The sequence below is a fragment of the Anolis carolinensis genome, chromosome 4 (genome assembly GCF_035594765.1).
Source record: "Anolis carolinensis isolate JA03-04 chromosome 4, rAnoCar3.1.pri, whole genome shotgun sequence".
NCBI lineage: Eukaryota > Metazoa > Chordata > Lepidosauria > Squamata > Dactyloidae > Anolis > Anolis carolinensis.
In genome coordinates this window covers 221,972,347-221,999,551 of record NC_085844.1, presented here as the reverse complement: position 1 = coordinate 221,999,551, position 27,205 = coordinate 221,972,347, and the positions used below count along the sequence as shown (strand labels likewise).

The 27,205-nt window shown below is 37.5% G+C and overlaps 1 protein-coding gene across 4 annotated transcripts in view; it reads right to left on the bottom strand.

Moving 5' to 3' along the window:
• The window catches only part of dhx35 (DEAH-box helicase 35), a 51,267-nt gene extending 24,983 nt beyond the window's left edge, over positions 1 to 26,284 (bottom strand). For 2 of the 4 annotated variants that reach the window (XM_062978855.1, XM_008110056.3), the window contains exons 1-12: positions 25,927 to 26,284; positions 14,623 to 14,756; positions 13,994 to 14,086; positions 12,447 to 12,524; positions 11,136 to 11,240; positions 9,945 to 10,006; positions 5,800 to 5,869; positions 4,838 to 4,897; positions 3,631 to 3,743; positions 3,180 to 3,404; positions 1,907 to 2,003; positions 297 to 455 (exon numbers count right to left, since the gene is read on the bottom strand). In XM_062978855.1, coding sequence (XP_062834925.1) covers positions 297 to 455; positions 1,907 to 2,003; positions 3,180 to 3,404; positions 3,631 to 3,743; positions 4,838 to 4,897; positions 5,800 to 5,869; positions 9,945 to 10,006; positions 11,136 to 11,240; positions 12,447 to 12,524; positions 13,994 to 14,086; positions 14,623 to 14,756; positions 25,927 to 26,284 — 1,554 coding nt within the window. The remainder of the gene's footprint in view (positions 1 to 296; positions 456 to 1,906; positions 2,004 to 3,179; positions 3,405 to 3,630; positions 3,744 to 4,837; positions 4,898 to 5,799; positions 5,870 to 9,944; positions 10,007 to 11,135; positions 11,241 to 12,446; positions 12,525 to 13,993; positions 14,087 to 14,622; positions 14,757 to 25,926) is intronic. The other 2 variants (XM_062978856.1, XM_003220592.4) reach the window with 1 other exon arrangement.
• Between the last annotated feature and the right edge of the window lie 921 nt (positions 26,285 to 27,205).

Sequence of the window (27,205 nt, the reverse complement as noted above, 5' to 3'; positions counted from 1 at the left end):
AGCTATTTTATTTTCTTCCTCTGAGGGTGACTTCCCCAAGGTCATCCAGTGAGTTTCCATGGTTAAACTGAGATTTGAACCCTGGTCTGGCAAAATTCTAGCCCAACATTCACACCACTGCAAAAAACTGATATGAAGAGAAAATCTCCTTAAAAACCCTCTATAGGGTCATTTACCAAATACATTGCCATTAAACATTCATACATACAGTACATTCATACATACAGTCAGTCAGAACACAAGCATGATGTCCAATGAAACTACATTAATGACAACAACAATGGAAGTGGCTTTACCTTTCTAACATTATGAGATACTCGCTCAAAAACCTTCATCTGTTCAGAAGCAGGCAGCCCAGCATACATAGGAAGAACACGTAGGTGTTTCTTCATCCCTGTGCGAGCAAGAATCCGTGCTTGTTCTATCAGCATTGAAACAACAGTTTCAACTTCCTCCTAAAAAGGCATCAAGATAAATGAAAGATCAAAATAAATTTAGTTCAAGGCTGTATCACAGGGATTAAATTATGCTCATAGACAACACCGAATTGACTCGTTAGCTTTTCTTCTGGTTTTATTATCTTTTTTTAAAAAAAGCTGAGCGCTAAAAATGGAAATTAGGCAGAAAATTAACTTTTCCCCATTCCAATGCCAACTTCACAACAAGAAGATGGCACAACAGAAGATTGTGCAATAATCAGTACCTGAATCTTGAGTTATAAAATGTCTGCTTCAAACACAACAAATAGATGCCTGGAGCATAAATCTAAATCATCCGTACTTTTATTCTTGTTTCTGGCTAGACTGCTATTCAGACATCTTGGCCTTTTTGATGTACTTCTAGTAAAATGCCTTCTCATATGTTTAATTATTCTAACTTTATTCATTTTGGAAGATCACACAAGCTATTTCATTTAATCAAGAGGGACTTTGGAGGAACATTCTGGGTTGTTTGCAACTGAAAGCTTCAACGGTATTGAAAAGTTAATAGGAATTTGGGCGTATTGGATCCCCAGAATGTTACATTATTACAAACTTTTTTGACAGATCTTGATTAAATATGTCTGGATTTGGATAGGAGACATCACTCAAATTAAGTATTTGGCATAAAGTACTAATATACAAGTATTATCATGGATATTCTATGTTGGCCAAGGTATTTTACTGTATATTTCTCAGGTTTGCGTTTTTAGGATTTGACATGCTCTCTAGTGCAGCTCTGATCAGAACAATCATAAAATAAGAATATTTTAGCATAATATTCTTATGCTAAAATTTCCTCATTTTACATTCCAGATAGAAAAACACATGTTGCTAGACAAGAATGACCGGGAAAGCATGATTCCTGCATTTCACATGTCACTACTTTGATTATTCGAAACTCAAGCTTAAGTGCAGAAGCACCTGATCAAACATGCCAAATATTAGAACATTAGTGAGTGGAAAGGATTACACCAGATGAAATTAACATATAAGAAAGTCAAACTTGTTGCACAATCATTCGAGTATTAGCCTAATTCAGTGCATACAATAGTGGGGATTTTCATCTGACTAGCACAGAAATGAGCAAGGAGTACCCTCAAGATTACAGCGCCCCTTTGCTGCTTTTGTGACTCCGCAAAACATAGGTGAATTCTTCATCTTAGAAGCTCTCAGTGGTGGCAATTCACTCTTTAAACAAGTTTCAGGGTTCCATAAACTGCATAATGTCAAAAGCATCAATTTTCCAGAGTGGCAAGTAGACCTTTTTTTTTTTTTTGGGGGGGGGGGGGGGGTTAACTTTTTAAAACCAAAATTGGTCTTCATGCAGACCCGTGTCCACTTCTGTGCTAGTGTTACACAGGATTTATACCAATGCCTTACACCAAAGTAACAGTTAACAGGACAAACATTTCTGTTGCGTCTACCTGGCCTGTTAAAAATGCCAGAATATCCCCATCACCTTCTGTCTGATGAATTTTCATGACAGTTTCCACAGTTGATTTCACATAATCTGGAACAGGACTGTTGGGAGAAAGGATATGCAAACATCTTAAAAACAAGTACCTATACTTGTCTTCCTCTTGTCACCAAAGAAAAAATCCCAATACATATAGCTGGCTTCTATAAATAACGTAAATAAATCACATCCTTGTAAGATTATAACTATGTTACAAGATTAGCAACAAATTACAGGAAGCGGATCCTTCTTGAATGCTTCAAAATCATCCTGTTATTTTGCTTCTTCCTTTCATGTTCTTACAAATTCTTTTAATACCTCTTTTACACAAAGATACAGATTTCACAAACATGTTTCAATAGATTTTTATATAACATATTAAGGGACATGTGGTTTAAAATGTAGTATTTCCACAGAAACAATTAAAAACTATACAATTGTGAAATGCTGTCTTGACATAGACCATAAACAAGACCACTATTTTCAGAAATGTAAATAAAATTATGGACTGGATCACATAAGGATGTTTAGCACGCAATGACTGGATAATAAAATGATTCTTACATTTCTGACCATCACAGTTATAATACTTCAATAAAACCTTAAACACAATGCTTTTCTTGTGATTCTCGTTTATACTATCCAATGTGCACACAATGAATACAATAATCAAGTGGTTTTTAATGTATTTCCTGAAGCTGGTATCAGAAGGCCAGTACTGATGTAAAAATACCTGTGTGCGTGATTCCTATATGCAACGGTTTCAAGCCCATTTTTTAAAATAGAACTCTAGTAGAATAAACCAGCTGTCCTAGTTTTCTATCATAGACTTGCAAATGAATCCTTTGAGGTGGTAGAAAACCTACACCAATGCAGTCATAACAGTCAGTCACTTCAAACAAATAATTATTTTACTGTACCCATACATACATAACATACCATTTCCTGCATTTATTCAAAGAGGCACTAACCTAGCCAATACCATAACAATTTTTTTAGTTTGAAGAGCCACAAGACCTAATGTGGCTATTCTTTCAGAATATTTTATCACAATTATCTAAACACTCCTCAGTTACTTCTCATGTAAAAGTACTGAGGAGGTTGAAAGAACACAAAGGGACATGATTCATAAGCATATGGTTATCCACCTATGACACCCACATTTCCTTGTTCAGCACAAGGGCAAAAGTAAGCACTGTGTGTGCGGGGATAAAAAAACAAGCCCACTTCTGCCATCGGACCTGTCCATCTCCTTTTGTGGAGGAGGAGAGAGGGCATGAAGGTGCTGCCAGGTTTGCCCATATCCCTTCTGTGGAGGGGGAAGGGGAGGACTAAGATTCCAGGGGAGGAAAAGCATGAAGATTCCACCGAGTCCCCGTAGCACTCGTCTGAAGTCTGCTCCAGCTGGCCGGTGCAGAAGGGGACGGGGGAAGGTTCCCGAAGCCCTCCTCCACTGAAGTCTGCGCCTGTTGCTCACAAAATAGGAGAAAGACACATTCAATTGGAAAACAGACTTAGGATTACATCCTTTACGTGTTGGTATCGAAGCCCATGTGAAACATTCCTTTAAAAGAAAAACATAAATAAATAATAATACTTATGCTCCCTTCCCACCCAAACTTGGTTTACAAGTGGGTAGCAAAGTTACATGTTCCTCCAGCCACCACTTACAAGCATTAAACAGGAACAGACCTCTGAATGTAGAAGACATCCACTGGAAATGTTCGTCCTTCCACAGTTAGGATCATGCTGGTATCTTTGCTTGGGTCACTGGTCTCATTTTGGTTAAAGAAATCCCTAAATTTCTAGGATAAAGATAGCAAATCAGTACCACCATCACCGAAAGGAAGCAGATGTACAGAAGATTGGGAGTCTGAGGCCACTTTAAAATATCAACCTGAATCTAAATCCAAGATTTCCAACTAGAGCAGATCCACTGATACGACAGATCAATGTGTTGGCTTTCATTAATTTAACAGGTCTAACACCTAAATTTAATGGATCCAACAACTGGATTTAAGCTATGGATATTAGTTATTTTCTGAAAAATGAGATTTTAATCTTAGCAACACATTTTCAAAAGCAGTAGGCATTTAGCATGTTTGTACAGAGACCTTGAGTTGTTTTACAAGTATGATTACTAATTCTGCTACTAATTACTATTAATATTAGTATTTGTGTTTATTTGATTTAACAGGAGACATTTATTGAACAAATGCTTTATTTTTGGTAAACCCAAGATAGAAACTTGCTCATAAGATCAAGAAACAACAACAAATAGTTAACAATTTTTTCCAAAGGTACTGCAATAGGAATTGATATCTATCTATCTATCTATGAACACATATGAGCAATAATTAACAACAAAGCTAGCATTAAGAGCAATAATTACATTATGTAACACTATTTTTATTCCTAAGTTATAAATGTCATTTTCTAAGTAGTTCTATCATAAAAACATGGAAAAGGTTTATTAAACTGCAAAAACATTATTTTTGCAGGACATCCTGCAACACATTTTGTTATAGCTTTTCAACAAATATCTCATTGAATCTCAACCATTTCAACTTAGTTTGTGGTGGCCACAAAAAAAAAAGATCCTGGAGTATAACAACAACTTTTAAAGTAAGTAACACACAATTAAACAAAAACAACACTTTCAAACCAGAAGCAGGAAAAAATTCAAATTTTGTAACGTGGTGTTATCAGCCTTTGGCATGAGACTTGGGTCTGGACAGCACATGTTCCCAGTAAACTGCACTTCTGTAACTGAAAACTGGGAATAGGCCACTATACTCATAAAAGTACAAGACCAAACAAGAATGACAGTTGTTTCATTTTTATACATGAAATTAAGCACCCCTTTGAGCATTGCTTAAATCAAATCTATCAGCACTACCTCTGCATCGAGTGTAGCCGATGCTACAATTAGACGAAGATCTCCTCGTTTCTTTTGAACCTGTGAAATACAATAGAGGAAAATATAAAACTTGCTCATAATTGATTGTATAATTTGTGTAAAATACAAAATTAATAATAATAATAATAATAATAATAATAGCAGCTTATTTTTAATTCGCCCTCTCTCCCTGAAGGGACTTATGAAGCAATTCAAAATATGGGTATATGTACGAAGGGTGATCCACTCATCTATGTCTGAGAAAAGGAGAAAGAATTCATCCAGTATAAACCAGATTAGAAAAGTGGGATATCACTAAAACTGCTTTTCACTGTTGATTTATCTTTCCCTGATTATTAAACAGTACTGAAGTATTAAACAGATCGCAAGAGAATCCCTAAACATGTTTCATGAAACAAATCCAACAACTGTTTATCTTGAGGCCTTGCAAACTACCAACTATAGTCAAAGGACAGATTTTTTTTCTATTTCCATTTAAAACTTTTTTACAGTCAGCCCTCCAAATTTACTGGGGTTAGGGGCACAAGACCCCTGTGAGAGTGAAAAACAAATAAAGCAACTACTAAAAAATTAATGGAGAAAACACCTCTTTAAGAACGTGTAGGTCTTAGCATGACTTTATTGTTGACTTCTGCTGGAAGCTGACCATAGGATCATACTAGAGGGCATAGAAATTCTTAGAAAGATGTTGTCTTTAAGAACCTCTAGGTCCTCCAAGATGACTGAAAGAAACTGACCAAAAAATCACACTGGAGGATGTAGAGATTCCTAGGGACATTTAATCAAATATACGAATAATCAAAGGCACAAATATCATAGCTACATACTGTCTAATAGCAATATTTACTGATTTCAGCTACTAGACATTGCAATTCAATGCTTATCTTTCCCAAATGTCAGAGGAAGAGAGACAAAACAAAAATCTATTAGGAAATTCTGACCTTTTTTAGCAAACCAATGGCAATGTCTGTATATAAGGTTCTTTCATGGGCTTCATCCAACATGATTACACTGAAACAAAGCAAAAAGAATAAAGTTCCCTTTCCTGCATGGCAGGGAGTTTGACTAGATGGCCCATGTGGTCACTTCCAACTTTATGATTCTATGAAATAAGAATTAGCAAATATAATTCATTATGTAATAGTCCCAGTTCAGATAATTATAGAATAGCCATGCAAACTGCTCTTGGAAGTCATATATTTGTGACTCACAGGATTTTAAAACTTCAACTGATCTGCAATAGCCATCAAGGAAGCACCACTATGTAAAAACTCAGGAAATGCAATTAATGGAAGGCCAGGAGCATGTCAGCCAATTTCGTTTACTGTAAGCAATGAAGATTTTAGACTTGACAACAACGTACATCCATGTGTATCACCAAGTTTTTGGATAGAATCTGGGCACCACATTTCAATGGTTGACTTTCTGATTTTAAGGTTGATTCTAGACAGTTGTGCTTGAGCACTATTTAAAAAAAAAGTGACAGCACATAGGCAACTACCACCACACAAAAAAATTCTCAGAACATAACACTGCTTATTTCAGCTTGAGAAGGAAAAGGGGAGGTCTCCTACCTTTTCTCTCTCGTCTTCCCATCTTATTTGTTTTTATTTTGACTTTCACATCTGCCCATTAAGCTATATTTGTGTGGGCAACTACCTGTCCCCTAACTAGATCTTAAAGAGACATTTCCCACAGTGTGCATATCTTCCAATTTTTTAAAATACTCTAAAATGTCTGCAATGCTCTTTACATTTACTTCCTGATTTCAACGTAAAAGTAAAAACTCTCTGGGGCGTAAAACAGACTGGGGAAATCTCTATGATATATGGCAAGACATTTAAAATTTAAAAGCTAATAATTCTTCTAAATATATATATGACTACAAAATGACTTGAGAAATTACATGTGGGCCAGATATTTTTTTAAAGAAATTACTACCATATATTCCATGCCAGTTATGCTATGGTGTCACCTATAAGCCTGTTTCGCTGCCCACAAAACTTATGTGGAAAACTGGACTAGAATTAGCACATCCAATTCTGATCCTCCCACCCCCCCCCCCCTTTTTTTTTTCAATGCAGATAATGCTCTGAAGTATTGAACTGGTACTCAGGTTGAATAACAGAGCTAATGGGACTTATAAACTGAATCCAGAGTGACAGAAGAGATGTTTACAGATTGAGGTGTCTGATAATCTCTTTTGACTAGTTTAGTGCTCTTCTTAAACAGAAGGTCTACAATTTGAGGATGCCGTGAGATTTAGCCCTGTCTCTGTAAGTTCAAATGAAATAAGTACCTGAGCTTGATGTGTCAGCTGCAGTATCTAATATATAGAGACAGCCTGAGGACAATAATTAACATACTGGCAACAAACCAATTGCATTACTAGGATTGTAGATAAGACAGTCCTTGAAAGGAGCTCACAAAGTTTAGAATACTGCAATTACAGATGAAGGTAACTCAGAAAGTTCAGCTACTGGAACTTAGGGCACACATGCTATTCTGAGGCCAACGTGTGTGAAGCTTATCTTGCCTATTTTAGAACTGCAGAGATACCTAGTCCCTTCCAATTCTAGGAATCATTTCCACCTCTGAAAGCAGAAAGGGTTTGAGACCAGAATAGCTGAAGAACTGCCACCTCTAATCAATGCCCTTATCAGAAGCCCTTCTGTGAATCTGGAGATAAGTGAGGTAAGTAAAGCCCTAATTTGTGGTATTCTAGTTCTAGAATATTTTCCTAGTAATGCTTGACTGGCACTATGTGTCTCTTCACTGCAATAAAAGTGACTTTTTTATTTAGCCATGTATTTCAGGATATTCAATTCAATTGTGTATTTCATCTGGCTTTCCCTTTGATCTGTTGCACTTTGTAATTTATACTGCATTTATACTGATTTATACCATATACTGGGTTTTTTTGTCTTTAGCCTGAAAGGTGGTAGGCACTGCTAAACAAAACCCAGTAATAGATTGAGAAAAGGAGACACAATGTGGGTTGTAAAACCCCATGAATAACATTCTAATGATTTACCACTGCAATCTGTTCCTGAGTATGAAGCAAAACACAAACAAAAAAATTCACTGCCAATCAAAACAGCATCCACTCTAAAACCCAGGAAAGGGAAGGAAGGTAACTAGAAATAAATATGAAGAAAAGAGGCTCATGTCATCTATATATATAAAAATGTAATGTGCGGTTTTACTATGGAGTAAACAACAAAACCACTGAACCAAATAACACCAAATTTGGCCACAAAAGACATAGTCATCCAAAATATGTATTTCGAACAAAAAAAAAAACCCTAGAAAAATAGTCCAAATTACAGAGGATGAGGAAGAGCCTTTCTTCTCCTAACTGCCAGTCAGAAAGGTAGGCCCTGCTGCCTTTAGCACCCCCCTCGTATCCTAGCAACTCCCTCAGCAAAAATGGCGCCTCCATCCACACTGCCTAGAAAATACAGATTATCTGATTTGAACTGGATTATATGGCAGTGTAGATTCAAGGCCCTTCCACCCAGCTATATAATCCAAAATGCCAAGGCACATAATCCACAGTATCTGCTTTGAACTGGGTTATCTTGAGTCCACACTGTCATATAATCCAGTTCATTGTGGATTTTATACAGTTGTGTAGAAGGGGCCTCATATAATCCAATTCTAAGCAGATAATATAATATTATAAATATAATATGTAATAATTACTTTGGTATAATAATACAGAACAATATAATCTCTAACATCATGACAGTAAATTAAGAGCAACACGCTGAAAACAGGGAAATTGTAAGTCTCAGAAAGGAAACAATCAAGGCCAGCTAACACCTCCCAACAAAAGATTCCCCCAGGGAGGAAGCAGCCAGGTTTTGAAGCTGCAAAGCCATTAAATGCTACCGAGACTATTAATTACTATTCAACCTGGCCAACCAAGGATTCCACAAGGTAGAAATCGGCAAGGCTATTCAGTGCTGTTTATCCTGGCCAACCAAGATTTACCCTAGGTAGAAAACCCCCAGGCTTTGAAGCCACGAGGCTACTCCATCCCATTCAACCTGGACTAGCAAGGATGCCCTATGTAGTAAGTGACCAGGCTTTTAAGCTGCAAGACTATTCAGTGCAATTCAAGCTGGCCAAACAAGAATTCCCCTACAAAGGAATTAGCCAGGCTTCAAAGTGGCTCTTTGATTGAGGGTGTTACTCAAGCTCGCCAAACAAGGATTCCCCTAGGTATAACACAGCCAGACACTGAAGCTGCAAGGCTATTCAGTGCAATTCAACCAGACCAACATAGGATTAACCTTGGTAGAAGATGACCAGGCTTTGAAGCAGCGATTCTATTCTGTACTATTGAAGCTGACCAACCAAAGATTCCCCTAGGTAGCAAGCAGCCATGCTTTGAAGTAGTGAGGCTATTCATTGCAATTCTAGCAGCCCAAAAAACCATTCTTCTAGAAGGCAAGTACCTAGCCTTCCAAGCAGCAAGCCTATTCCTTTGTATTCCAGCTCACCAAGCAAGGGTTCCCATAAGAAGAAAACGGCCAGGCTTTGAGGATGCAAGGCTATTCACTGCTATTCCAACTGGTCAACAAAGCATTCCCATAAGCCACAGCACCGCATGGCCGGGCACAGCTAGTCAATATATAAAAGATTAATTTTGTAAATAAGGAACATGGATAAACTAACACAACTATTGACAAGACATCATGGATTATTAAAAAAAGAAACAGATTGGACTACCTGGCTCAAGAGAAGAAAAGCATGATGATTTAGATTCTAAGTCAAACAAGATAAAAAGTATTATCCAAAAAGGTGAAAAAGAAGAGGAGAAGCACAGAAAAAATAAAATAAAATAAAGACTGAAAAGAAAAAAAATATAAACACAATGAAGACGACCTGAAGTTTAGAACTTTGGTTTAGATCCTTTTTTTCTTTCTTCTCTTTTTCTTTTTCTCTTTCTCTTTTTACATGCATGTCCTTCAGCAGTTTTTGGCTTTTTTGTTTCTTTCTTTTTGTATGTATAAACACAAAAACTTAATAAATTCTATTGTGTGTGTGATATAATTAAAATCACTGTTAGCTTGTTTACCTGTATCGTGTTAATAATGGGTCAGCCATCATTTCCCTCACCAGCATTCCATCAGTCAGGAACTAAAATACAGAAACAAATGTAATATGTATCCTGAAAACCCACACAAATCTCTGAATGATAAATTAAGTTCCTTTTACTTCTTGTGTTCAGAAGTAAATGCAAATTATTTTGTAGCCACTAGCAAACAAACTAGGTGTGAAGAACAAGAAATAAACCTACCAAGCCAATGCTGACTGACTGTCGACTATAAGAAACAGAGTTAAAGGAGAAACTTGAAGAAAAAGGGTATGACTGGGGCAGTGAACAGGAACACTGATTACTGCAACCATCTGCCTATTAATTTTTACTTCAACTCTTATGGTGCTATTTATAGAAGACAGAACTGGCATCTTTTTATTGCTTTTCGAAGTATAGGAATTGATGCAAATTTCTGTAGCTGTAGAGGAAATAATTATTATGGGATTTTTAAAGATACAAGCTACAACAAATGTAATAGGGAGTTCTTGCATATTGAGGTCCAATATGTATTTGTTGTACACAATGCCCAGAATTTTACATTGAAACCAGATCAATGGTCTAGTCACTGCCTTGCTTAGACCTAACTGGTATAAAAAGAAATTAAGGCTAAAATGTAAAATATCCAACCATAACAGGGAGTGTTCTTCTCACAAACTACCATGACATCATATGCTGTTAGGGTTTCATTTTGCAGCCTAAGGTCTGAACAGTGAACAATACTCATTTTGAAAGTTCAAAAAGGAACAACAATGAATCTTGCCATAGCTCAGAGAACCAGAAACAAAAACAGAGCCATATATCTTTCTGTGAGTTATTTCTGCTCCTTCCCTCTTTTTTGCCCACTCATAATTTGGTCATAAGAAGCAGCCAAATCTGTTCTAGTGTCTGTTTGCACTCACACCATTCTTTTCAACTAGACCATATTCTCTGGGATGCTAGACTCCATCCCTGTACTTAGCTGGATACTTGTGTTCATATCAATATCTGTAAACAAACAAATACTTAATCATCAGATGATTGATGAACATACTATTTCAAGAGTTTGGGGAAGGATCTACTCACTATTCCAACAAAATATGGCAGCTCTCCACTACTATGTTTCTTCTCTTCAAAATTAATTCAAAACTGTAACAAACAATTGATACAGACACGTTGTTTCAATATTATTACCTTTATTCTTGTAGCCTGGGGGTCAGTACAATCATCAAATCGAATGCAATATCCTACTTCATGGCCCAGTAAGGCACCCCTTTCTTCAGCTACTCGGCCTGCAATCTTGTAGAAAAGGTCATGTTAAAGAATTGCAAATATTAAGTACACTTATAATTTCTGAATTTCAGCTTTTACTATTTCAAATTATTATGAAAAAAGTTATTACAAATAGAAATTGAGTTTTTTCTGAATTGGACACTAACAAATTCCTTATATGTTGGGGTCTTCCCTCTTTGGGAATTTCTAGAGTCCCAGTTATGTTCCCTACACAAGGCAAGTGTTTCTGGAAAAGCAAGTGTTGCTCTCAAAAGGCAGACCAGCTGATTTTCTTTCCTTATCAGAAGTAAATTTTTAAAAATAAAGGAACTCCCCCCATTTTTCAGTGGTTTTGCTTCAGTAATGCATTGCCCCCCTAAAGAGTTTAAAATAAAATCTAAACAAGAAAACTGTAAATTCCACTTATGAGAGTTATATTCCCAGGTACTTTATGTAAACAAATTAAATTAAATAGTTTTAATGTCTATAAAATGCTTTGGCTGTTTTATTACATATTGCATATAATTATTTATATGTGTTATTCACCACCTTAGAATGCAGCATAGAAATGTTTAAATTAAATAAATAAAACAAATGAATATCTGGCACTTCACTGCAGCATAAGGTAATTTATAGAGCAGGCAGGTAATTTATAATAAATGTACTCTCTCAATTACTATTTAGCATTTGATTTTGGCTGAACATCCATTGTACAAGATATAGCCCCAGGACAGCATGATCTGTAAGAGCATTAGCAGTCATAGTGGTCTGCAGGTGCCTTATAAACAACCTAGCCAGAAATAATCATATTTCCTTTCTGGAACTGTCTATACAATGCAATTTGTAAGTCAACTGCAACAAAGAATTGGTGACTGGTTATACCTTTGAAGAATACATCACACTATAGCCTTTGATTTCTGGCTGAAAGAATGAGAGCATTGACCTAATTTGGATAGAGGCAGAAGGAGTGCGTGAAGTGATAGAAAGTGAAGTGATCAGACATTTCAGTCCAAGGAATGCTTTAGGAATCCCACTCCGGTTGAAACCAATGGTGGTTTTTGGAATTTATCTACACAATACTGTCCCACAACTCAACATTCCATAAAATTTAATGATACTCAAGAATGCTAAATTCTATATTGGACCATACAAGATACTTTGCAAATGGCGAATGTTATAGAAATGATTGGCATATATCATATTCGTCATAAAAAGTAACCTGGAAAGACTCACTGAAACACATGCAACTCTGCGAGGCTGTGTTACTCCCACAATTCGACCTTCAGCAGTCCAGCCAGCTTCCATTAGATACTGAGATGGGAGAGAATGCACAATTCTAAATTAATATTTGTTTCAAGCTTCTCTTATTTCTTCCTTTTACATCTTCACAGCAAATAACAAAGTAGTAAAATTAAGTCGAACACTCTCCATAAGCTTCCATAATTAGTAAAACTACATTATAAACTAACTATGACTTTTTAAAAGACCTCCCAGAAAAAAAACAGATAAGATTTTAGGAAGAAAAATCTATCTCCTAACCTTAGAATTATTGTACCATTAGGGTAATTACTACCTTCCAGCTTAACCTTCTTCACAGAGACCTGAATCTATATTACGGAATGTAAGACCTCAAATTGACCCCCTAGACTTCCCTGTCTGGTCTTTTCCCAGATGGACATCCCCTCTTCACCACAATACCATCATTTGGTAGTTTCTGAGCTACTGTTCAGCAAGGTCTTCCCCATTCTAAAAAGATGAAATGTCTCCCTTAAGGCTTAGTTACTGGCAGTAAACCGTTTAAGCTAAAATATAGAGCAATCTTTGTCCAATTTTTTCCCCTGAATCCTGAAAACATTTCTGAAACCAGACATTTGTTGGGCTCAAAACCCCTGAATGTGACTTTCACAAATGGAATGGAGTGTATTTTTAGTACAAGCCTGTGTCATAAGAGGAAAATTTCTGGCAGCAGAACAGACTAGCAGTAGACACCCACCCACCTCCACTCCTCAGGTCTCTGCCATTTCCACCCCAGTCCACAATTTGCTTCAGGGGCTTGCGGGGGTGGTTCCTTCTTAAAAGTAAGAAAGGCAGAAAAAGGAGAGAAATGAACAAAATTCCCTCCAGATCTCATTCCTGCTGCTGCCAGAGTTTCCTCATGGGAACTCTAATCAGGAAGCACTTTTGCTGCAGGGAGTAAAATCAAGATTCAATCTTTTTGAGTTGTTAAATAAAATGAAAGGAGGGGATTGCATAAAGTGCTCAATATGAAAGAAATAAAACAATGAGCCACACTAAGTAAAAGAAAAAACTATTTTCATTAGTAGAAAACATACTGAAGGATAAATTTTGTTCCCTGCTAGAAGATAAAAAAAATTCAGTGTATGTGCTTGCATATTCAATTAGTCTAAATTTAAAATGTAGGAAACATTTTGAAGAATGCATTTGTGTTCAGACATTTGGCTTTAATTCCAGCACAATGGGTTGGATCCAGATGTGGTCATGCATACTTCAGATTCATTGAAATCATTGGGCCAAATATATCAAGACTGCATTGAATCTCAATGATATCAATGGATATCCTCTGAATATGATTTAAAGGGTCTTTATACTGTTTTTTTCCCTAATTGCAGAATACTTTCCTAAGGAAGACTGGTCTTGCACTTACAATTTTTGTTAGAATTCACTAATTTAGTCTTATATTTTCTGTAACCCTGGGAATGATACTGAAGGGTAGGGTGTAAACTGTTTTAATCTACAATAATTATTTATTTCACACTCACTTGAGGAATTTGAGTGCTTTTCCCACATCCTGTTTCTCCAACAATGACCAGTGTCTGATAGTTCTCTACCAGATAAAGGATGTGATTTCTCAGCTAAAACAAAACAAAAATGATATTTAGATGTGCTATAAAAAAACAAGACATATTACAGAAATTAAGACAACATATAATAACTGAAAATCTATATGTTTCTTTTCTACACAATCTGATAAACGTCAACTCAAGTACACACCTTGATGACTTCGAACAGGACTTACGTGTCAAATGTACAGGATTACAGCATGTGACTATTTATTGTACTTATTAAATGTCTCACAACATAGGATTTTTCCAAGTGCAATAAAGCACAGTTAAAACATAGCATTAATAATACTAAAATATTACAACAAAAATATAATCCAACAACAGAACATAAAGCTAACAGATATACAATATAAACCAAAAAGCAAACAATCCTGTGCAGCCTTGATTGAACCCAACAAAGGCTTATAATGAATGAAAAGTGCACCATCTGCCTTGTGATATTATCAATATCATGACAAAAAACTTTAAACGGTGAAATAGCAAATAGATAGATGAGCAATAAGGTTTACATTAATTCAGTTCAAAGTAGCAAAAGAAGTCTGTACCTTAAAAACTGGTAGCTTTTGCCTCTGTTGTTCAATAGAAAGGGAAACATAGGGGTTATAGATTACTGAAACACAACCACTTTCAGCAGGACTCTGCCTTTCCTCTGATAGGTTGACACCAGGCCCATCTGTACCTATACAAACAATGAAATAAATAAAGGTCACTATCAGAAAGATATCTAGACCTTTAGCCAAACACAAAGAAAGTAGCAATTATATCTAAGAGAAACTCTTGAAATAATAGCACTTTCTCCAATGCCACGTGCAACTTTTGATTTAAAATGTGAGAGAGCTGTTTTGGGTCCCAATCAGAAAAAAGGCAGAATGCATAAATAAATACTGTACATAGAAGTGGGCCCTGAGTTCCTCAGGTCAAAGCAATTTAAACAATGCAAGTCTTCAGAACAGGTCTGTGGTTTCAGTGTACCAAACCATCAGCTTCTCTGTGTTGTCGAAGGCTTTCATGGCCAGAATCACAGGGTTGTTGTATGTCTTTCGGGCTGTGTGGCCATGTCGGGCTGTGTGGCCATCAGCTTCTCCATTTTTCCATTCACTGACACCATCTCCTCCATAAATGGCAAGTGTACGTATGTCCATCTTGTATATACATAAGTCATAAGAATGTTCTGAGGGCAAAATTTACAGATTTTGATATGACCCATAGATAACTTGAGGGTCAAGCATCAACAGAGAGTCAGTCACCCACAGCCACCACCATTTTCCCAGACAGGCATTCAAAAAGGCCTGTAATCCGATGCTGCTACTAAAAGCTACTCAAACTAAAAAAGAAGTTAATAAGGTAGAAAAGAGGGAATGCTGCCTTTCCCTCCTGATTTGAGCAAGAGAGGATAAAGGAGCTGGAGTACTGCTTCATTACATCCCATATCCAGAGTGGCTTATCGCCTCAAACTCTAGTCATAGCCTTCATGTTGGGTCCCTACATTAGTATATATGATAATTCCAAACGAATAACAAAAGATGCATCTTTTTGAAAAGATGATTTGTCTTTTCACATGCTGGTTAAAGCATGTTGTAACTGAAAACCTTATTTTAATGGGGATTTTTGTCTATGTTATTTAATGTTGGTTTAATGGTAAAGGTAGGCAGGAGTTATCTACTTCTGATTGGGGGGTGTCGCCATGTATCACAAAGGGGAAGAGAGATCACGGACACGGACAACTATAATTAAGGCAGGGCAGACCTTTCCACACACCTAAAAGATCCCACCCCTGTGCCTACAATATGATAGCAGGACGATGGTGGTTATGTGTTAGGGTAAAGTGAACCCTGCTTGTCTTTTCAACTTTGTTTTGAATTAAAGCTGCCACCAACCTAATAGGTTTTAGGAATTTTCCAAGGTATTTGCTCCCACTCCTGCCAACACTGCTTTCACCCATGGCTCCCTAACAACTGTTTATTAAGAGGTTTTTCTGTAGTAACTGGATGTTACTAATGATGGAACTATCACTAAGGCTTGACGATGGAATGATGCACTGTAGAGACCTTTTGACAGTTAAACAGAATAAGATTTATTTATTTTAAAACAGACAACTAACCACTCCTGAGAGGTACAAAAAAGCGTAATTTGTTACAAAAGCACTTCAGCTTGAATTGGCTGCTTGTTCAGTTCTCTTCACTTTGTTATAGACAGATCTAAACAAACTGATCTAACTATTATTAACAAAACCTTCGCTCTATTTCAGAGAATAGTGACGAGTTTGACTAATCTACCTAGTTAGCCCCCTGGGTTCTTAACTAACACTACCTTAGAATTCTTCATGTTAACTAACCCGGCCTAGAGAGTCAATATCTTGTGCTAACTCTCACAAGAAATCAAACTGCTGTCTGACCCTTTCCTGTCAACTCACAGCACTCCACTCTCTCCCTGTGTACCCAGTTGCTCCCAAAGATGCGCTAGGTCTTATTTTCAGGGGATGTCTTAGTTTTCCATGAAGAAGAATTCACATTTATTGTTGAATAAAAAAAAATGAACATTTATTATAATAAATTTGTCATTACAAACCAGCATAACCAGATAAACTGTGAATCCTATCAAGAATTTCTTGTTTCTGCCATTATTTCCATGTACAACAATCCATGGTATGTACATTTACCAATCCTGCACGCTCTGGTGTTCTGTTCGGCGGGCATGCTTACAAACAAAAACTTTGCTAGGTCTTACTTTTGGGGGAGGCCTTATATTTAGCAATTCAGCAAAACCTCTACTAGGTCTTATTTTCTGGAGATGTCTTATTTTAGGGAAAACAGGGTATATATGAAGGAAAAGATAGTGCATCAACAAGTTAAACTATGTTTAAGTGTTTGGAAAGGTATTTATCAACAGCTTTTGTGTAACCAAGTGCGTGCAAGACAATATCATAGCAACCAAGTGGAACTAAAGAAAATAACCTTTATAACAAGATATGCTTTATGTGCCAAAAAATTAATAAATAAACTTTTTTTGTTTTCAATAAAGATAGTGTCTTTGAGTTGTGAACTGCACTACACAGAATCTGAGACGATTTGTCCTTCACTCTCCCCTCAGTACATCGCCTCATACGCGCACACACTCATGTGTATATTGTTGGGATCTTGAAAAAGAGATTTCCCTCTGCCTGTTTGAGAAGCCTATCTTTTGCCTTTTGCCTTGAAGTGTGTTTTACATTTAATGGTAGCAGTGGTGGGATATAAAGAAAAAGATTTCCCCCTGCCTGTAAGCCTTTGTGTGCTTTCCACTTAATGGTGGCAGCAGTGGGATATCAAGAAAATATTCCCCCCTGTCTGAAAGAGCCTTTGCCTTTACACATGTCCACAGGAACAACAAATAAACTCTAAGAAAGATTTTACCTCCAATATTTGTACAACTTGTGCAAATAAACAATTGTGTGTAAGTTATTAGAACTCTAGAATGGAAGTGATGAATCATCCAACTGATATAACAAGGACAAAAAAGTCATTACGGATATGCATAATTTGCAATTCCCCATATGCATGTTCATTAGGATGTCCTTCATTTTATAGAAGCCATGCCACAAATTTCCTGGCAAGAAGAAAACAAATGGCTATCTTAATTTCAGTATTGATTATGATTTTTAAAACAGCAGAAACAATGAGAACCTCTGCATTTCACAGATTTTAAGTTAATCACATACCCAGCTTTGTCCATCTGTATGATTTCTCTATATACATGGCATTTCTGATTGCGTGTGTCACAGTATAGACAAAAAAGTCAAAGTATTACAGAGCAGGATTGTTTATCATTAACACCCTGTTTAGTTGAAAGTGTATGAATCAAAGCCAAAATTAGCTGGATGTAAGTGAAACTGTTGAGCAGCACTGAACAATGTGAACTGTAAACACTGCAGAGGTCTGTATCTTGAAAAAAACTGTTTTCAATATTGAAGCTGTTTAATGTATTTTGGGTATATAAAATGTGGTACTACACACAGTTCTTTCACAAATTCAATATTGTAATCAATACAGTTGTTACTCAGTTTTAATTGAGAATGCTGACATTCTAGTTCAATTTCTTTCAATGCTGTCTATCAAACAGATTTTTTTTCGTAATATCAAATTAAGGTGTTTTGAAAGTCTATTAAAAGACTTTAAAGGCCTGTTTACTGTTTACTCCTCAAAGAAATCTTGGTTACATAATACAACATAAAATCTCACAGTAAGTTCTGAAAAAAAACTGTACACAAAAAATTCTGAGATCATGGATTTAAATACAGATATACCCCAGTTATCAAAACAGATGTGTTCCTGGACACCAGGTCCAGAAATAACATTGATAGAATAGGTATAAGTTCTCAAAAATAGAAGTTCAACATGTTTTGGCTAACTTTTTATCCAAAACTATTTCACGTGAAATAAAGCAATGAAACTAGAAGGTAAGCTCTGAACAGGAGACTACTTGAGATTTTTTCCAAAATGCATCCAGGAATAATTGTTTTATTTCACCAGTCTTCACTTTTTATGACTTCTATTTTGATGGGCAAACTTATTGATCTGTGCTTCTTTAAAATGCCGATGGTAGTTGATGAGTCAGGTTTATCTGCTTTTCTCTTTCTCTGTTTGGCTGCTCATGCCTGCTCAGTAAGGGACTCTGGAGGAAGCTGTTTGTCTTACCTGTTGCTGGGAGGTATGCACAGCAACAATAGGATTGGCTTGAACAGAATCTCACTCTTTCTCAATTCAAACTTTATTGAATTGTTTACTGCAGGCATACTGCCACAACCTGACATAGAAAGTCCATGTTTCTCTAGTCGTCCTTCATTACCCTCCCAATGTTGCTAAAAATACAGAGGACAAGGAAGAAAGGGAAGGTCTGGGTTGATGTAAAAAAAAAAAATTAAAAGGAGCTCCTTTTTCAGGGACTTTGTTAAAAGAAATATGTCTGTGTCTAAATGAAAGTGCTCAGACAATGCATTGTAGAAATGATACTAAGTATAGCCATCTGGCTGCTGCCAAATATAGATTGCTGAAGATTTACAGCATTTGAACAGACTGGAGAAACCTTTGGTTTTTCAGATGTTGGATTCCAACTCCCATCAGCCGCAGGCATTATAGGCAGAGTAATAGTTGTAGTCTGACAACATATTGAAGGCCAGAGCACCCCATCCCTGCCTGTAGAAAATATTCCGCCATCAATATCCTCCCCAAAATACCAGCACCCCTCAAATTAAACAGGACTTGGAAGAAGAGCAACATAATTGAGAAATCTGATAGTTAGGGAAAATGCAAGCACAATTTGCAGGTAACATTTTTCATCATTTAGACACCTGCCATCACATTGTATGGGCAGAAGATGATTTTAAGAAATCATGAAGCAATTGGTCATTTCCAACATTACTTGTGAAGAAGCAATAAGAACTTTTAATTCCATTGCCTATTTCTTGTCTGCATATAAAGAATATCAAAGAGCTGCTCAAGCCCAATCACCATTACCATTGGCTCATGCTGGCAATCAATGAGAACAACCCAAGGTCCAAAGATGATGGGACTGTTAAAGTGAAGCAGAAGCAACTGTAGTTAGTTACGATCTCCTGACATATATCATATGCATCAATTCTTCAAATACACTGTGTTTGTCTGCTGCCAACAGTATTGGCAAAAGCTAAAAGCCAATCTAATTATGACTTTTACAGGAGTCAAGGTCATATGTACTGAAAGGTTTTATCTGCAAAGCTCTCTATGGTAAATATAGACTGAAAATACAATACTATGAAAAATGCTCTAGGATGACATTTAAAATTCATGGAGGTAATCTAAAAGAAGACTGCTTTGAAAAGTCAATAGCAATTTTATCAACAGCAATCAATATGTGAAAATGCTGCACATACCATTTGGTTGGCCAAAAGTATTAGTATAAAAATGCACATCAGTGCTTGAATGGTATATTATCCATGCTATGACAAATACTTTAAGTGTGCAATAGAAGATTCTAGATATACCATTTTGTTCACCTCAACGATTTACTGGCCAATGTGTTATCTTTGATTAAGGTCTTCAAGCAAATTAAAAAGCATCTAGAAAAGCCACCTGAGTATCTTCTTCTCAAGAAACAAAGAAAAATGGGATCCAAACAGGAGAATAGAGATTATTATTGTTGTGATGGAGTCTTTGAGCAATGATACTACTAGGTGCACTAGAAGAGGAAGAAAGACTACTCATGAGCAAGACTTCGATGAGGAGCAACAAAGGAAGCGGATTTGGGGAAATACTTATAGAACCTACTGATAATGACACATTTGAGGACTTTGAGGGGGATGATGGGGTTGAGAATCAGGATGGGGTGATAAGTTCAGAGGATGAGGTAATGGACTGGAGTAAGGTGCGGGAGATCCAGGACATCTTTAGAGAACCCACAAGTAGCGACACGTTTGAGGGTTGGCACAGTGGGGATCCAGATGGGTCTTGGGGAATTATGGGTTTGGATAAAAGATGGACTGGGTGGAGGGATCAGCAAGGGGCTTCAGCTGAAAGGAGGTCTAGTGGGGCGTTGTCTGATTCTAGCTCTGAAGAGGAATTGAGGCAACAGGCTGCAGCTGTTGGCTGATTCTAGTTCTGAGGATGATTTGTGAATAAAAGTGGGTTTGGGAAATGGATCACCTTTGCAGTCGGCAAAGTGTTGTTGGGTGTTCATGTGAGCTGTTTGGGAAGACGTGCCTTGGGAAGACTTCTGTGAACGTAAATTTAATCTGGATTATCCATGGCTGTGGGGGTTGGAACTGTGAGGGTTTTCTCTGGACTGCTTTGTGTTGATCTTATGCATTAGTTGCCGTGCTGCATTCTATGCTTTGGCTGTGTATGACCTGGACTGGATTTCGTATTGTGGACTTCTCCTTCTCTGACCTGGACTGGATTTCGTATTGCTGACCCGGATTGAACTCGACATTGTGTTTGGGTGACTTCAACAGACATCTTCGGGGGGGGGGGGGGGGGCTGCTGGTCGTCAATTCCTGCCTGCTGACATCCTGCTGGGAATTGGAGTGCCTTCTTTGTTGTTTTACAAAGTTTGTTTTTAAACTGGATTATACTCCGGTTTAATCTGGGTTATTTTCCAGGGTCTGGAGTTTTGTGTTGTTTGCTGGGAATTCTGTGTTTCACACTGAAGATGAAGTGTTCTGAGCCTTTTGAGTTTGTTTTTGGGCTCCTTTTGGTTGTGAACTAATAAACTGTATTTTTACTGACGTCTGGTCTGGCGCTTTAAGGAGTCTATTTTGCAAAAATTATCATATACCTATTACCAAAATTACCTTCAAGTATGCATGGGGCTTTAATTTAATCATTAACAAAAACTACATAGCTATGTCTTTAAAAGGAGGAAGTGATGCTGTATCAATTAGCTAAAATTCACATCAGAAATAATCTGTCATTGCAACTGAAATGCAGTTTAACGAGAATACCTATTTCTTTCTGAGATAACATGCAGTATGAACCATCCATATATAGCACAACCCAACAGTAGCAAACCATATAGAAGTATCCTAAAACAATTACAAATTGCTAAATATTATCCAGTATAACCATACATATGCAGGCAATCAGAATCAATACATATGTTTACTCAGAATTGTATCAGCTTATTTTATGGGAACTCTGAAATAAGCATTGCTCCAGTAACATCACTTTAACCTGACACTTTTCTACTGGTGGCAGACTATATGGTTCCTTATCTTATCCACCATCCACCCATTTGGAGTGGAACAACCATCTTCACTTATCTTTGTCTTTATATAAGCACGAAGACAAAAACACTGACAATAAAAAAGAATCTGAGGGGATTAAACAAAAGCATGAACATGCAATGAAAAATTAGGTTATCTTGGGAATTGTGCTTGTACACAAATGTCTTAGCATATCATACCACCATAAATATTCTCAGAAATAACAGTTCTTGGATGGGAGGCTGCCACGTAATATGAGAGATATCTAGATACAGCTTCAGGGGAAAATCTAGCCTGAAACCCTGGAGAACTCTTGCCGGATAGACTTGGCAATACCAAGCAAGACAGACCAATAGTCTGCTTCAATGAAGCAGTTTCCTAACTTCTTCATGGTTAAGAAGCCTGGGGAAACACTGTTGAAATTACATAATCTATTTAAAATATTACACATGTTACAATTGGAAACAAAATAAATATATATTTTTGCTAGGTCACAAGTAACATAGTTTATTGACAAAAAAAATCTATTATGCATTTATTTCATGAAATACTTCCCACCTGTCTCTGCAAAATGACTACCCAATTTCAGTGGTGAAGGTTACTAAACCAATGAAGATCTATAACTTGAAGTTTCACAGCATGACTTACGGTTAAGTCCTATAAATATCTTAAAAATAAATTCTAGCGGGTGCAAAGGAATTTATCCCATTAACATAATAACACATAAACAAACATGTAAAGAATATGTTCATGAAAATACATCAAAATTACAACAAAGACATGGACCTTTTTAGAACTTTCAAACTAATGACAGCAGCAACTTGTAACTATGTGCAAATGAATAGATAATAAGGGAAGCTGCTGTCTCAAACTGTTAGGAAGGCTGCCCCAGCCCTATAAATGAGCAATTACCTAATTTAAATAAATATTAATGGGCCTATAAAATTTCATTGCTGCAGAGGAAAGCTGTGAACTAATCATCCTTCACACAAGGACAATCATCTGAAAAGCATCATGCAAATATCAGAAGAAGCTTGCAGATTGCTTAGCAATGCAGAAACACCGGACTGCAACATCAACATTAACTAATGCACATATTGCTTTGCAAGCAGTGAGCTAATGAGAGCAGCATCTAATTCCAAAGCAGAGGAGAATGTTGACCTTTTAGCTTTTTTAGGCATAGACATAGGCAAGCTTTCCTTTTGAGTTTCCAAACAACTCCTATTGTAAAGACTTTTAATTCAAAACCTTGCAGCTGTCAATATTATTTTGGAAAATATTCCACATTATCATTAGAGTTCTGTACAATAAACACAGTATATGGCACAGATTTCTCTAATGTGGTAGAACTGTTATTTGAGAGAGGGGCGGCTTTAAAAATAAATCCTGATGAATTGCTTATGAAAGACAGTCAAGTCAGGCTTTGCTACATTGCTGATTAATGTAGTTTGATTCCCACTTTAACTGTCATGGCTCAATGATATGGAATACTGGGAGTTGTACTGCCATCAGGCAACAGCTCTCCTTGGCAGAGAAGGCCAAAGTCCTTGTAAAGCTACATATCTCAGGGTTTCATGGCAATTGAAGTGGGATAAAATTGCACTGATTCTATAATATAGATCAGGCATGGGTAAACTTCAGCTATTTTGGGCTTCAACTCCCATCATTTTTAACAGCCGGTTGTTAGGAATTATGGGAGTTGCAATCCAAAACACTTGGAGGGCCGAGGTTTGCCCATGCCTGATATAAATGCATCCTGAGTCAAACAACCCCCAGTGATCTCAATATGCTCCAAGCACACAAAATGGGCCAAATGTCACAAAGTGGCTTCAATATTTAATAACGCCTTTATTTTATTCTTTATTTCTTTTTAATTTGCAATACTGTAGCATCATATACAATATATATAGATAATATCATATTACATTCCATGCAATATATGTAAAACCTTAAAGGAAAAATCCTTTGTGACTTTTGGTTTGCCCCATATAAGAACTGTGTGTATGCTTAGAACTGGGATTTAAACACACCAATTTTAAATGAGAAACAAATGCCTGTGGGTTAAATAAAGTACCACAGAGGTAAAATTCAAAGGGATTTTCTGCCTTGATATTCTGGGTTATATGGCTGTGTGGAAGGCCTCCTAGTCATAGCCTTGTGAGGCTGGAATATCAGTATACAATGGGATCTTGTAGCAGTTTGGAATGTGAGAGGAATGAGCTGACAGCATAAGTTTTCACAGACTTACATTACTACATCTAAGGAACTATTTGATCTACAAAAGTTTATGCTCCCAACTAGAAACCAAAGCAATAGCCATGTTAATCTGGAATGTCAATATGCAAAGAGATCTTGTAGTACTTTCAAGAGAGAGAAAGGTTGGTAGCATATGCTGTCACAGACCTAAATTACTTTATCTGAGGATATCTATATATTACATGATCCTTTTGCCAACTAAACAGAGTGTGAAATCTCAAGACAAAGAAATACCAAGAAAGTTAAGCTCATTCAACTGCATTAAAACATGCTTTGATGGCAAAAGGTACATAGCATCAAGGTCCCCAACAAAGAGATGCACCGGTTTTATTAATACCACAGCTCAAGAATATTATTTATTTATTTATTTATATCCCATTTTATCTCTCCCTACAGAGACTCAGTGGCTCACAATCAAAAATATTACAACTTAAAATATACAAATATACAATAATAAAACAGTATATCATCATTATATATTGGAGCCCCCGATGGCGCAATGGGTTAAACTGCTGAGCTGCTGAAATTGCTGACCGAAAGGTTGAAGGTTCGAATCCAGGAAGTGCAGTGAGCTCTCGCTGTCAGCCCCAGCTCCTGCTAACCTAGCTGTTCGAAAACATGCAAGTGTGAGTAGATCAATAGGCACCACTTCGTTGGGAAGGTAACAGCATTCCACGCAGACATGCTGGCCACATGACCTTGGAGGTGTCTATGGACAACACCGGCTCTTCAGCTTAGAAATGGAGATGTGTACCACCCCCCAGAGTTGGGCATGACTACACTTAATGTCAAGGGGAAACCTTTACCTTACTATCATTATATATTATCAGTAGTAACTATATTCAGTATTATTATATTACAATATTATTATATATTATGATATTTTATTATTATATTGCATTACATTATCAATAATAGTAATATCAGGTTGCTAACTGGAACTCCGTACAGTGTTGTTCTTTATTTACTGTCCTGATTTTTGAGTTTTTTAAAACAGAAAGGAGGAAACCATGGAAATGAACAAAATCTGGCTACCAGTATTTAAAAACTCTAAAATCAGGACAGCAAATAAAGAACAACACTCAGAAAACAGGGAAATTCCAGGCAGGAAACAATCACTGCCAGTTAACACCTCCCAACAAAGGATTCCCCCAGGCAGGAAGCAGCCAGGCTTTGAAGTTATTCAATGCTAACCAAAGTGGTCAATTACAACGTTCACACTTGCCTCCAACAGACACGAGTTCTTCCTCCCATCCTGGACATTCCACAGAGATATAAACCCCACTTGCTTAATTTTCAACAGACCTCATAAACAACCTAGAGTCTAATTAGAGTTTTAATTGATGTGGCACTGTTTTATTGTTTATTAATATGTCGTTATTTTATTGAATGTATTTTGGGCAATGTAATTTGCCGACTGTTGTAAGCCGCCCTGAGTCCCTCCGGGTGAGAAGGGCGGGGTAAAAATGATGTAAATAAATAAACCTCTGAGGATGCCTTCTATAGATGTGGGTGAAACGTCAGGAGAGAATGCTTCTGGAACATGGCCATACAGCCCGGAAAACTCACAACAACCCATGTTAGTATCAATACACATGCTTCCAAACAAGTAGAAGAGGCTCCTGAATACATGCAGAGTGCCTTTTTTTTTTTGCCTCTCAACCTTATAGAGAGGGAGGGAGGCTTATAACCAGAGAAGCGCAAGACCCTCGTTCTATTCATTCAGGGAACCATCTGCAATATTCCTCGCTGGACCCCGCCCCCGTTCCTTCGCTGGAAAACAAAAGGGGAGCAAGCCAAGCGCCGAGCCCCGCTCCCTGGTGTCTCCTTGCTCCTGAGTGTCTCGCCGACGCCCCGCTCGAAAGGCTCAAGCCCTTACCTGGTTTCCAAAACTTCATCGGACCCACGGGCGCCGCCATCTTGGGGTGAAAGGCCAGCAAGGCGGGAAGGAGCCCGCTCCGCAGCGCGGCCGGAGAGGACCACGTGACCGAGCGGGGCGTCGTCATTGGACCGCCGTTGCCATGGTTGCTTTCGCTCAGGGTTTGGCCGCAGCTCCCTGCTTCCTCGCCAAGGCCGATAGGCGGCGACGCGGCCTGTGGTTTCAAACAAGTTTTTTTCATGTCAGGAGCAACCGGAGTTGCTTCTGGAGTAAGAGAATTGGCCGTCTGCAAGGACGTTACCCAGGGAACGCCCGGATGTTTTGATATTTTACCATCCTTGTGGGAGGCTTCTCTCATATCCCCGCATGGAGATGGAGCTGATAGAGGGAGCTCATCCGCGCTCTCCCCGGGTGGGACTTGAACCTGGCAGCCTTCAGGTCAGAAACCCAACCTTCAAGTCACGAAGCTTTAGTCCACTACGCCACCGGAGGCTCCTTCAAACAAGTAGAATGGTGGGAGCTGAAGTCCAAAACACCTGGAGGGCCCAAGTTTGCCCATGCCTGCACTATACTATACCCTTCATAAAGACTTTGGTTTGCCCAAGTGTGACCTTTTTTTAATGCTCTCCTCCTCATTGTCTAGTAGTGTATGGAGTGCAAAAGTCCTCTAGCAAGTTAAAGGGTGCATCTACACTAGAATTAATTCAGGGCCCTTCCACACAGCTACATAACCCAGAATATCAAGGCAGAAAATCCCACAATATCTGCTTTGAAGTGGGTTATCTGGATCCACACTGTCATATTTTGAGTTCTGTTATTGATGTTTTAAAAGGTGCTTTTAGGATGTTTTAAAGATGTTTTTAAATTGTTGGTTTTAGCCTGTTCTTGTAAACCGCCCCGAGCCCTAGGGGAGTGGTGGCATATAAGTTTGAAAAATAAATAAATATAACTCAGTTCAAAGCAGATAATGCGGGATTTTATTCAGGGGCCTCAGAATATCAAGGCAGGAAATCCTATATTATGATTTCTGATTAAAATGCTAGCTTTCTGACTGCTTTATTATCTACTAGCTTGGGTATCCAATGTTGCCCAGGTTATTTGAAAAGTCATTTTTTTTAATTGTACAAAATGTATAATGTTGTGGGTAAACTACAACTCACATCGTGCCAGGTTAACCCCGAAAAACTCCATCAGCACTTAAAAGTTTGTTATGTTGGGCAAGTTTGCTCAAGGAGATGCATCATTGGTAGCATTCAGTGTGCTCTCTGGCTGTAGGGAA